The sequence below is a fragment of the Megalops cyprinoides genome, chromosome 8 (genome assembly GCF_013368585.1).
Source record: "Megalops cyprinoides isolate fMegCyp1 chromosome 8, fMegCyp1.pri, whole genome shotgun sequence".
Lineage (NCBI taxonomy): Eukaryota > Metazoa > Chordata > Actinopteri > Elopiformes > Megalopidae > Megalops > Megalops cyprinoides.
The window spans coordinates 36276786-36289967 of record NC_050590.1 but is presented as its reverse complement, the minus strand read 5'-3'; the positions used below and the strand labels follow the sequence as shown (position 1 = coordinate 36289967).

The following is a 13182-nucleotide window of genomic DNA, read 5'->3' as shown; positions in this document are numbered from 1 at the left end:
AATAACAAACCCTTTTTCTTCTCAACCTGGAATGAGAGAGGAGTAACCAGCCTGGGACAGTTACTCCATGATGGCTTGCTCATGACCTTCGACCACATCCAAAAAAAATCTGAAGACAGCACTATATCAATCCCTATAGACAAGTGGACCACAGATATAAACAACCTACCAACAGATATTAATTGGCAAAGCATATGCAATAACTCATTCTCTATGACATGTAATTCCAAAACCCAGCTTATACAGTATAAAGTCCTCCATAGAACAAACGTTACTACCCACAAACTTTACCGCATGGGCTTTAGCCAAAGTAATACATGTTCATATTGTTCAACCTCAATAGATGATTACTTCCATGCCCTCTGGCTCTGTCCCCACGTCCAAAACTTTTGGTCGGAGGTCTTGAGCAGACTATCTGAGATCCTTAGCCTCAGCATGCCCTTATGCCCCATCATAGCTTTACTTGGCGATGTCTCTACACTACATACACCAAAACATCTCAAATCATTCATATTAATATCACTAACCATCGCCAAAAAGACCATATTACTGAACTGGAAAGACATAACCAAGATATCAATAGCTCAACTGGCTCAATCTACTAATAGACCATTCAAATTTAGAAAAACTTACCGCATCTTTGAAAAACAATATTAAATCCTATGAAGACAACTGGTCCCCCTTTCTACAATACCTTCAACGCTGATTCCTCTCTCCAAAAATGACCCTTAACATTACTATTCTTTTTAATTTTTATTTATTTGTATATTTTTGTTCCTTTCTTATACATCTTTCTCTTTTCTTTCCGTTCCAACAAACCTATATGAAAACACAGTGTGCAGTTTGTCCCACCAGTCTGGTCTTGTCTGTCCTGCCCCATCACGTCTTGTCAGTCTTGTTATGCTTTGTTCCTCAACCTTTATACGTAAATACATATATAGAAAGAATGATGTATTCATTTTATTTATGTATTTATTAAATGTTATTATGGGTTTTGTTTTTTTGTTTTTCCTTTTCTTTTTTTCGTTGCTTCCCTTTGCTCTTTGTTTTTTGTAGTTATTGTTGTTAAATAAAAAAATAAATTAATAAAAAAAAAAGGAAAAAAGAAAAAAAAAAAGATGAGGAACCCCAAATCAGGAGCAACTGAGTGTAGGCTAGAGAAAATTCAGCAAAGTTTTGAAAAGTTTTATAAGACACTGTATTCCCAACCACTAATTGATAATAACCTTCAGATTGAGTATTCCTTGCCTCTCTTGATTTACCCTCTGTCACAGATGAACAAAACAAGGCCTTGGTAGCTGAAATAACAATAGAGGAATTACACTCAGCAATTTCGAGACTGAAGCAAAATAAATCCCCGGGCACAGATGGTTTCACTGCTGAATGGTATAGATCACTGATTCTCAATCCTGCTCCTGGGGCCCCCCTGCTCTGCACGTTTTCCATCTTTCCCTGCTCTACCTACCTGACTGAACTCATCAGTGGCACTTTTGACTAGCTGAGCACACCTGATTTAATCACTAATTTCAATCAGGTGTGTCTGGAGTAAGGATAGATAGAAGATATGTAGGACAGGGGGACTCCAGGAATAGGATTGAGAAACACTGAGAGGTTGGCTCCAGTATTATTGAGAGCTTGTAATTGGGTATTACAGAAAAAGGAAATTCTACCCTCTTGGAGGGAAGCGATAATTTCAGTCATCCCAAAGGAAGGGAATGACAAGCTACAGTGTGGCAGTTTTCGTCCTATCAGTGTTTTGAACATAGATTATAAGTTGTTTACATCTATATTGTCACAAAGAATAGACAGGATCCTACCTAGACTTACTCACTCAGATCAGACAGGTTTTATTCGTCAAAGACAAACACAAGACAGTATTAGAAGAACCGTACACATTATTAGGCACATTACACAGCATAGAATAGAGGCTGCTCTTATAAGTTTAGACGTAAAGAAAGCTTTTGATTCAGTTAGGTGGACCTTTTTATATAAAGTGCTATCGAGATTTGGTTTTCACGTATCTATTATTGCAACATTCCAAGCACTGTATGATAGTCCATCCGCAAGGATTAAAATTAACAGTCACCTATCAGAACCCTTTATCCTGGAACGCAGGTCTAGGCAATGTTGTCCCGCCGCCCCCCTCCTCTTTGCTTTATTTATTGAGCCATTGAGCCAATGGATCAGACAAAATGTGAACATCAAAGGAATAGGTATGGCAACTGGTGAGCATAAACTAGCTTTGTTTGCTGATGATGTACTGATATACTTAGCACAGCCCACACAGACATTTCCAAAACTGATGGACGTATTAGAGGAATATTGGACACTCTCAGGTTACAAGCTAAATATTCAGAAGACTCAAGTAATTACATTTAATTATAACCCACCCAGCTGTATTATAGAGAAATATAATTTGAAATTGGACGCAGATTCAATAAGATATTTGGGTGTTGTTTTACCTAAAGATATCTCAAAATTATTTGATTTTAATTATGGCCCTTTGAATGCAAAAATAAAGTCGGACATACTACAATGGAGTCTCATTCCCTTCCTGAGTCTAAGCTCCAGGGTAGAGTCTGTTAAAATGAACATCCTACCGAGATTGTTATATCTTTTTCAGGCTCTCCCAGTGGAGATCTTCTAAGCAGTTTATGGAATGGGACAAATTAATATCTAGATATTTATGGCAAGGGAAAAAATCCAGAATTAGATATAAAATGCTACGATTAAGAAAGGAAGGTGGAAGATTAGGTCTTCCTTGTTTACGTGAATATTATGCAGCTCAGTTGAGGCCTTTAGTATGTTGGTGTATCCCATCATACTCTGCAAGATGGAAGGAAATTGAGAATGCAATAATAGAAGGGGTTCCAATAGCAGCTATAACTGCAGATAGTAAATTAACAAATAACATGACAGATAAAAACATAAAAATAAAAAAATAAAAATCTCTGGATTAATCTAGCATTGAAGATTTGGCAAGAGATAGTGAAACTATGTGGTTTAGGAGATTCATCTAGAATGCTGGTGTGCATATGATACTGATTTCCTTCCAAATAAAACTGATAACAGATTTAGAATGTGGATTAGAAGAGGCCTTTCAAATTATTCTACATTTGTGCATAAGGGGACATTTAAGAGCTTTGAACATTTGCAGAGAAAACATGGTTTACAATGAAATGATTTCTATAGGTATCTTCAGGTCCGACACTATTTCAATCAAAATGTAGGGGGAGCATTGGAGGCAGGAGAAACACGAATTTTGGAGGTGTTTTTATCAGCAGGTAACTCAGTGGTATGTAATAAGATTGTCTCCAGACTGTACAATGGTTTTCATCAGACCAAACTTGACAATACACTATATGTTAAAGAGAAATGGGAAAAGGAGGGTAATTTGGTTATTTCTGGGGAGAAATGGGAAAGATTATGTAAATTACAATGGGAAACCACATGTTCAACTATGTGGTGAGAATTCAGTTGGAAAAATCTTATAAGGTTTTTTATTACGCCCCTACAAAAACGACACCAAGGGTCTGGTGTGGAATGTTGGATGAACATTCCGAAGCTAATGAAGCCAACCACTTCCATGTTTTCTGGGAATGTCCAGTTGTAGTTCCTTTCTGGTGGGAGATTCACAAGAACTTGGAAGCTATTTTTGATGTTAACATCCCTTTTAATTGTGACTCCCTATACCTGGGGAACATTTGAGATGTGGGACACCAGTGATAGGAAATTGATACTGATTCTTCTGGTAGCAAGCAAAAAGGCTATCACAAGAAAAAAGTTAAAACCAGAACCACCTACAGTGGATGAATGGATAGATATAATCCATGATATATAAATAATGGAAAAGCTGTCTTTCTCTCTTAGAATCCAGAAAGAAAAATTCTTTCGGATCTGGACTAAATGTTAAACCCATACGGTCAGATTTTTGTTGAATGGTTAAGACAATGTGATGTATTTTTTATTTTTTTCCTTCTGTTCTAATCTTTGCGATATGTAATATGAAAGCTCTCCATGTTCTTTTGTTTCGTTTTTAAGTTTGTTTTAAGAAAAAAAAGGGTAAACCTTTGGTCATAGTGAAGAACGGACAGACATTTTCAAGTTCAAAACAATATACTTTCTTTAGCAACGCGATCTGAATTAGGATCGAACTTGTATGTTTTCAAAAAGAAAAGTGGAAGTGTTAAAGTGCTGAAAATGTGTCATATTGATTGTATTCTTGTCAAAACCCAGATGACCAAAATAAAAATAAAAATAAAAAGTTATGCATTAATTTGTAAAGGTCAGTCTAACACTAGATGTCAAAACAGTCCTGCAACCTACAGTACAAATCCAGGTGAATTTACTGAAGGTCCTACGCATGGCAAAATCTCTTTTTAGAGATCGAAAACACTGGACGTCACAGTGCACAGGACAGCCAGTTGTATTCGCAAAAAGGACAAGACAGATGTTTCAACTTACTTGAAGAAAGCAATGAGGAGATTTACTATGAGAATGTACTGAACAAAGAGGTAAACAGCCTGCAGAAGCGGGGTCAGCCAAACTGCTGGGCCACACAGCTCCTTTGCCTCACTATTATCCGCACAAACTGAGGGGAAACATAACAAGTGAAATGACAAACATTACCAACAGAGACAACTACCAAAAAAAACAATATACATTGTAAAACAGTATAAATTGTAAATTGTTCTCATTAATTATATATACACAGCAATGTTTAATAACGGTTACATAATGAATAAACCTCACCAACCAGCAGCCTCTTTACATAGGCATTCACCAGCTATCCAGAGCAATGAGGAAAAAAACAAATAACAAAAAAAAACAAACAAATAAACAAAAACCCCTCAATTTAATTCCCAAGTACAATCCAGTGTGGAGTGGATATATTTTGATCAGGTCATCACAGCATTTTAAAAAGTGCAAGAACAAACACTTTTTAAACTGATTTTAGTGTGCAGGTGAGAATCATCCCCCATGCCGTGCTGGAAATCTGTAGGAAAATTTCTGGCTTACCGTCATCATCCCCCTTACCATCGATCTCGTATGCGTACACCTCGCCATACATCATCCAGTAGGGCTGGAAGACCACATCTTTGGCCAGTGTCCAGGAAGGTTCCTCGTTGGGGTATAGAATTGCTTTCCGCGGAACCCCATAGCTAACGAGTATCACGGCCATTATCACAACAATGTAAAACATGTTGGCCACCTGCAGGCACAGCCACAGAAAGGGTTGTTTTTTTTAAATTGAGCCTTGTTAAGACACTGTATAATGAACTTCCATCCCTATGGACAGTGTGTCAGGCTGAAAGACCATCAGTGAGCCATGGTAACATGCATTTGGTAAAAGCATGGGTCAAACTCTAAGGGTATCCTCTCAGCTGTATTCAGCTGTGTTAATTCACAATACTTTTTCATGGCTACAGATGGTACTGATGAGATTATTATTTAAAAATACTATCATGGTCAAGATTTGTTGTTCTCCACAAACATTAAGTTTTCAACATGAACACTGACACGGATACAAAGATACTTACTGTGATACTTACACGGATACTTACTGTGGTTTACTTATTTGAGTTACTTACACTATATGGCCAAAAGTGTGTGGACACCCCTCCTAGTTATTGAGTTCAGGTGTTTCAGCGACACCGATTGTTAACAGGTGCATAAAATCAAGCACATAGCCATGCAATCTCCATAGACAAACCCTGGAAGTAGAATGGGTCGTACTGGAGAGCTCAGTGACTTTTAACGTGGCACTGTCATAGGATGCCATCTTTGCCACAAGTCAGTTCACGAAATTTCTGCCCTGCTAGATCTGCCCCGGTCAACTGTAAGTGCTGTTATTGTCAAATGGAAGCGTCTAGGAGCAACAACAGCTCAGCCATGAAGCGGTAGACCACGCAAACTTACAGAGCGGGGCTGCCGAGCGCTGAAGCGGGTAGCACGTAAAAACCGCTTATCCTGTGTTGCAGAGGTTTTCAAACTTTTTGGGGCTAAGGCACATCAAAGGTCAAACTAGAACATCAAGGCACACTAACTTAAAGTTGGTTATCGATTATGAAGAAAGGCTATAATGTCATTAGTGAGATTTCACCCATATTGCACTACAGCAGATTGTCAAATAATTATCAAACCGATAGTTAAATCAGGAAATCGTATAATTTATTAAAAATACATTGAAGTGCATTGGAGCAAGAACTTGTCCAACACAGTGTGGCATCATGAACAGCCACATACTAAAATAAAATAAATAAAATAAAACAAAATATTACTCCATTAACCCTTTCGTACGGTCACATGGGTGTGATTTGCCGTTTAGCACGTATGCTAAAAACGGTGCGATTACAACACTAGATTGGAAAAATTCTAGCTAATTTTAGCTTTGAGGAAACAGCGATTTAACATTAAAAAAAATAGAAAATGCTAACTGAAAACTATGAGAAGCTTAATAACACTAATGAAAACATAACGAACCATGTAACGTAACACGCATGCTACATAGTCTATTTCAGTTTTTTCACAGAGTATAAGTGCACACACACACCTATATAAAAATGCATCGGGTTCCTCAAAATTCTGCGGCACACTGGTTGAGAACCACTGCTCTGTTGAATCACTCATTACAGAGTTCCAAACTGTCTCTGGCTGCAACATCAGCACAAGAACTGTGCATCGGGAGCATCATGACATGGGTTTCCAAGCCCAACATCACTATGCGCAAAGTGGTGCAAAGCACACCGCCACTGGACTCTGGAGCAGCGGAAACATGTTCTCTGGAGTGATGAATCACACTTCACTATCTGGCAGTCTGATGGACGAATCTGGGATTGGCAGATGCCAGTAGAGCGCTGCCTACCGGAATGCACAGTGCCTACTGTAAAGTTTGGTGGAGATGGGATAATGGTCTGGGGCTGTGTTTCAGGGTTTGGGCTAGGCCGCTTAGTTCCAGTGAAGGGTAACATTAATGCTGCAGCATACAAAGACATTTTAGTCAATTGTATGCTTCCAGCTTTGTGGCAACAGTTTGGGGAAGGCCCTTTCCTGTTCCAGCGTGACTGTGCCCCTGTGGACAAAGCAACGTCCATAAAAACATGGTTTGACGGGTTTGGTGTGGAGGAACTCCAGTGGCCTGCACAGAGCCCTGACCTCAACCCCACTGAACACCTTTGGGATGAAGTAGAATGCTGATTGCGAGCCAGGCCTTCTCGTCCAACATCAGTGCCTGACCTCACAAGTGGTCTTTTGGCTGAATGGACACAAATGGGCACTCCAGAAGAGTGGAGGCGGTTAAAGTTGCAAAGGGGGGGGGAAACTCCATATTAATGGTTTTGGAACCATTGTTCCAAGCCCATGGTTTTGGAATGGGATGTCCAATAAGCTCATATAGGTATGATGGTAAGGTGTCCACATACTTTTGGTCATATACTGTATTTCATAGGAGCGAAATGTTATTAGCACTTAAAAACACATAATACAGATATGTCCTTTTATGCCCTAAAAGTGAAGTATTTCAGGTTGCATTTTATGTATAAACCGACAGTCAAAACAATTGACTAATTTAAAATGTAATTAACTCACCATTTTCCCGATCATCATGATGTAGGGGCCAGCATACTGGTTCACAGCCACAATGTCCAGCAGTCGTACAAACCAAAATATGATATTCAGGCAATACACTATCCTCCCAGCTATGAAGAGGTCACCAGTTCCAAATCGCAATCCAAACCCCACAAAGAACGAGACTATTGCAATGGTGTCTGAAATGTTAAAATAGTCACTGAACCAGACTCTGATCTTTTGAGTTATCTTTCCAGCTTCAGACATAAACATCTACAAAAGAGAGACAACAAAATGAGTACAGGGCAAGAAATCCATTTGTTTTTCAACAAATAGATTAATTATGAATTCAAAAACATACAGGCCAAAAATAATGCCAAGGACAGATTTAAGATTTCAGTCAGGCTCTTTTTCAAAGCTTTTACTTTCTAATGCAGGTGAAGGGTGACATAATGTTTGGGCTCTCCTTATAGCCAGGGACTACCTGGTTTGACCGATAACAGACTGGACTGAGTCCATTCTATTCTGAGTGTTGTCAGTGGTTTAGAGAGAGCTTGAAAACCCAAACTGGAGATTGGCCAGTCTCTGGAATGGAGTTCAGTGAGCCCTCCACAACAGAATGGTGTGGTGGCAGTGGATGGTCTTTACCTCCCGGGTCTTCTCTATGGCTGAGGTGAAGATGTAGAGGATGACAACGCACTCCTGCCAGGAGGGTGTAGGTGGCATTCGTACCAGGATCACATAGGAGTACAGCATCAGGAAGCCCAGGTATGCCAACTGATAGAAACGACCAGAAACACTTATCTGTGACTAACCCTGCACTTCCAACCTGAACCGCAGCCAGGTAAAAAACCTAAAGTGCTACAGAAATGACTCCCATTTGCGTGTACATCATGTATGGTGACGTCAAACTCCAGCTAGGAAATGAACCCGTAACCCTCTGGGCACTGGAAACCCTTGGGCATCTTGCCCTGTCCTGCCTCCATATGATGGTTACATGGCCTAATGTGTCATACGCCTACCGTGTTGAACCAGAATTTCACAATGGGGGCATGGTAGAAAGCATAGAACTTTCTGGTGATGGGGATCCTCCTTGGGCGAAAGTGAACTTCGGTCTCACTTTTTGCCTCTGTGGCATCACCCTGCTGCCTCATCTCCTTGAAGATGCCCTGAAATGCAGAGATTTGAGTTCTGAAATGGTTATGCAGCTTTTTAGCATGAAAAACAAGTAGATGCATACAGTTAACTAGTGACATTATATATATATAATATATTCTATATATTTACTATTTATTTTATAATGTTTTTGATTAACTTGTACTTGTGAAGACATTTACCATTACAATGTGAAAAATGAAATGCCTAGAGAGTTGCTGCAACTTGATATTGGTAGTAGAGCTGCAACTAAAGACTATTTTGACAGTTGAATAATCTATCGATTATTGAAACGAATAATCGACTATTTGGATTATGAATCGCACAATTACTCAATGGCTCTCATTTATCTATCGACTTTTAAATTTAGCTTGAGGTTGTTTTAGGCATATGCTAACTAACAATAAAGACAATAAAGAGAACTTTATTCAAAAATACGTCTTTTAATGAATGGACTAATACAGTGAGGGCAGTTGCTTGCTGGGAAGTACAAGTTTGCTTCCTTTGAAGAAAGACATCCATGGTAGCATTACGAGATAGCTGATATACCCGAGAACCCATAACTCATTCGAATTAATTTGAATGCAACCCACATTGGGCACGCACGCATAGGCACGAGTTGTCGAAATATTTCACGATTTTTAGAAAGTATCACATTCTCCGGTGTTCTCTCAACTTGTGCACTCGGCAGCAACACTATCTCCAGCCAGAAACGTCACCATGACAACGACGCAATGTTTAAGCAGGGAATTTCTAAATAGCAGACAGGCTCTGGTTTAACATTGTAAAGTTAGGGCACATTTGGAACGTGAACAGGATCATTGTGAATAATAGGTAATTATTTGCTGAATGGTATGTTCAATGTCATTAATAATTTATTGATCAAGAAAAAATGTATTTCAAAATGGAAAACATTACAGCTCATAGCGTGAAGCAGCATGGCTTTTAACATTAACATTAACTATGCTAGCTAGCAAACTAACTTAACAAGATGAGTCTTCATCATCCAGAGAGCCAACGTGCCACCTCTTCAGATGCTCAAGCATAACTGATGTGTTCCCATGCCAGGCAAGGTCAGGTCTGCAAATGTTGCAATTCACAACCTTCTTGGCAGAGTTAACCCTTTTGCGCGTACGGTCACACTGGTGTGATTAGCCATTTAGTGCATATGCTAAAACCAGTGCAATCAGAAAACTAGATTGGAAAAATTCTAGCTAATTTTAGCTTTGAGAAAACAGTGATTTAACATTTAAAAATTTAGTGTAACCCACATAAAATGTACCCTCACTGAAAGGGTTCATTTCTGCCTGGTCATGCGTAGTACATTTACATTTATTCATTTGGCAGACGCTTTTATCCAAAGCGACTTACATAGGTTACAATTCTTTACAATGTTATCCATTTATACAGCTGGATATTTACTGAGGCAACTGTGGGTTAAGTACCTTGCCCAAGGGTACAGCAGCAGTATCCCAGCGGGGATTGAACCGGCAACCTTTCGGTTACGAGTCCTGCTCCTTAACCACTATGCTACACTGCGCGCTCCCTCTACCGTAGTAGACGGTAGAGGGAGCGCGCACGCTTGCTCTAAATTTTTTTCCTGGATACCAAGATCAATGCAGACAGAGAAAATTAAGCAGAGAGTTGAGAACTTGTTACTTTTAACAATTTCTTTGAAGCCAAATCTTCACCATTAGAGTGCATATACGTAGGAGACATCCCTGGAAAAGTACAGAACCCAGAAGACTTTTTTTCCCATGCAGTTCTGCTGTTTTTTTGAAACTCTGGTAAGCGGTTTTCTCTTTGATAGTTAGCTAGCTAGTTATATCAAAATGGCGAGCGCTGTGTAGCTGTTGAAGACATCATGATTAGTAGTGTTTATGTTATTAATAAAACGTTGGTAAATGTGTTGAATACTTATTCTTGTGAAAGTAGAATTAAAAACCAATCGGAGTAAGCAGTTAACCGGTATTAAATTGGGAAAATATTCAGAGTTTTAGATTTATCCCTGTACAGTTTTAACTGCGTCACTACCATTAGCAATGTGGCTAATGTATTGAAGTGAATGAGAGATGCTAACACACTGTACCCGGTAGTCTAAGGGTTTCCATAGTTTTTTTCTGCGTCATATCTGTTAGCTATGTAGCTGATGTATTGAAGTGAATGATAAACCTAAGTTAGTCGGTTATCACTTACACTAGCCAGCTATGCTAGTAAGTCGTACTAGCAGTTATAATTTAAGTAACCGGGTTTTCAAGGTATTACGTTGTGAGTGTCTGGTAATGTTGTAGAGTTGATGTCATGCAGTTTATTTTCTGTGAACTTTATTTTCCTGAAAAAAGATAGAGATGGAACATAAAGAAAAGATTGTAATGGAGCTCTTACTGCTATATGCAGGTTGGTTTTTTTGTATACACATATGGGAGAGTCAAGGTACAGGGATGGCGAGCCAGAGAAGGTCCAGTGAGCTGCGTTGCCTGTGCTAGAGGAAGGACTGCGTGTGCGTCGATCGTCCTGTCCTGTGCAACTCCCACCATACTCCTCCAACGGATCGGGGCAACTGGATATCAACCGAGCAGCTAAGCAACAGGAAATTTAAAGAGATCTCTAATTTTTTTCCCTTTCAAATCAAATTACCGGTAGATGGGACTTTGCTTTGCTTTATTTTTATATCTAGAAGCCATAAGGTTGCAACATAATTTTCTTTAAAAAAAATTGTTAGTACCAGAGTAGTAAGATTTTAGTTAAAGACCTTATGAGTAAAAGAGCGCTCATTTTATTTTTATACTTGTAGCAAATCGAATAGCAAATTGGTCAGGAAAGTTTCTTTTGCCATTACCTTGAGAGATATATTTTGTTTTTTATACTGAACTGTAAATATTTAAAAGTGAGGACATTTGAGCTTCATGTGGTTGATAATAAATGTGCCGGCAATATTTTGTTTTTCCTTACCAAATTCTCATTGAGTTCTTATTCCTCCGTAACCGGACCTAGAGTGGGTGTTTACTTTAGATGCGTTCATCCAGTGACTAGCCCAGCGTACTCCAAAGACAAGCCAGATCAGAAGATACTAGGATTTGATTTGTTCTCTACTGTAACATTACTCACCCACGGTGTTACATTAGCAAATGCTAACTGAAAGCCATGAGAAACTTAATAACGCTAATGAAAACATAACGAACCATGTAATGTAACGCGCGCTACATAGCATAAAAAACAAGTTACGTGCAAAAGAGAAATGCTGCCACACTTTTGAGGTCTTTGGTCGTGAAGGTGTTGCTACCTCTATTGTTCAGTCCAGTAAAGCAACGTAGCTTTTTAGTCTACATGTCTGAGCATTCCGAGTCAGCACGAAAACCAACTAATCGAAAATTAAATTCATTGGCAACTAATTTGGTCATCGATTTTAGTCAACTGCATCGATTATTTGTGTACCCCTAATTGGTAGAAATGAAAATTTTTCTCCCATAGAATCAACAGTATATGTGTGTTAAATACATCCACAGCGGATACAAAGGTTACGCTGATCTCACTGGTTCTCTGTATGTCATCGTGGCCTTGTGAGTAAATGTTACTCCCTCATGTTCATGTCTTTCACACACACCATTAAACTGGAAAAATGGTTGGTGGTGTGTCTGACCATTTGGACGTGATCATGGGCATGGGGGTGATGGAGGAAGTGCTCGCCGTCCTCCATGGTCATCAGATGGGCATCCTGGGACTGGGGGATGTGGGACATCTCCGCTTTGGTTTTATACTCCAGAAGGAGTATCGCTGGTGGAACCAAGATGCTCAGAATGACCTGGAAGGGGGTGGACAGGATGCATCAGGCAAACTGGACTTAAGGTAACACCCCGATTCCAAGCAACATCTCCAGCAGTAACCAATGATGAAAAATATGAAAAAGTAATGGGACCCCCTTCAGAAAACAACAAAAAGGAGTGTGTTACAGCAGGAAAGAAAGCAGACTGGTTGTGACAAGGAAATTGTGGGTTGAATTACCAGGTAGGGTGCTGCTGTTGAGTGCTGAGTGCCTTACATCAGTAAATGTCCTGCTGTGTCAATGTGAAAATCATTAAGAATGTAGGCCCTGTGAATCACTCTGTACTTGCCGAGCTGTTGGACTGTGGGGCTAGCAGCATCAGAAACAACCCTGTGCAATCTCAGTTGCATGTGAGTGTATAGAACACAGGTGGGCAACATTATTTTCCAGAGGGCCATACCTACTTTGATAAAGTAAGCTGAGGGCCACACATTGGACGATTGAAATGAAACATGAAACGCATAGTGCTGTTATGTTAAATGACATTAATTTGATATACATGACAGATTAGCCTACTTTACAGTAGCCTATTTGCCAGTCTACTCAAAGCCCTGCCATTTTTTACAGCTTCATTTCAATTTGGTGTACTCTGCGGTTACAATAAAAACATTTACTTTCATAAAACAGTCCAACCAGAT

The 13182-nt window shown here is 39.4% G+C and overlaps 1 protein-coding gene across 1 annotated transcript in view; it reads right to left on the bottom strand.

Moving 5' to 3' along the window:
- LOC118781556 (transient receptor potential cation channel subfamily M member 7-like) overlaps positions 1–13182 on the bottom strand; it is a 58240-nt gene that overhangs the window by 22895 nt on the left and 22163 nt on the right. Inside the window, exons 18-23 of the mRNA XM_036534510.1 lie at positions 12362–12523; positions 8589–8735; positions 8215–8343; positions 7588–7839; positions 5038–5212; positions 4465–4591 (exon numbers count right to left, since the gene is read on the bottom strand). Coding sequence (XP_036390403.1) covers positions 4465–4591; positions 5038–5212; positions 7588–7839; positions 8215–8343; positions 8589–8735; positions 12362–12523 — 992 coding nt within the window. The remainder of the gene's footprint in view (positions 1–4464; positions 4592–5037; positions 5213–7587; positions 7840–8214; positions 8344–8588; positions 8736–12361; positions 12524–13182) is intronic.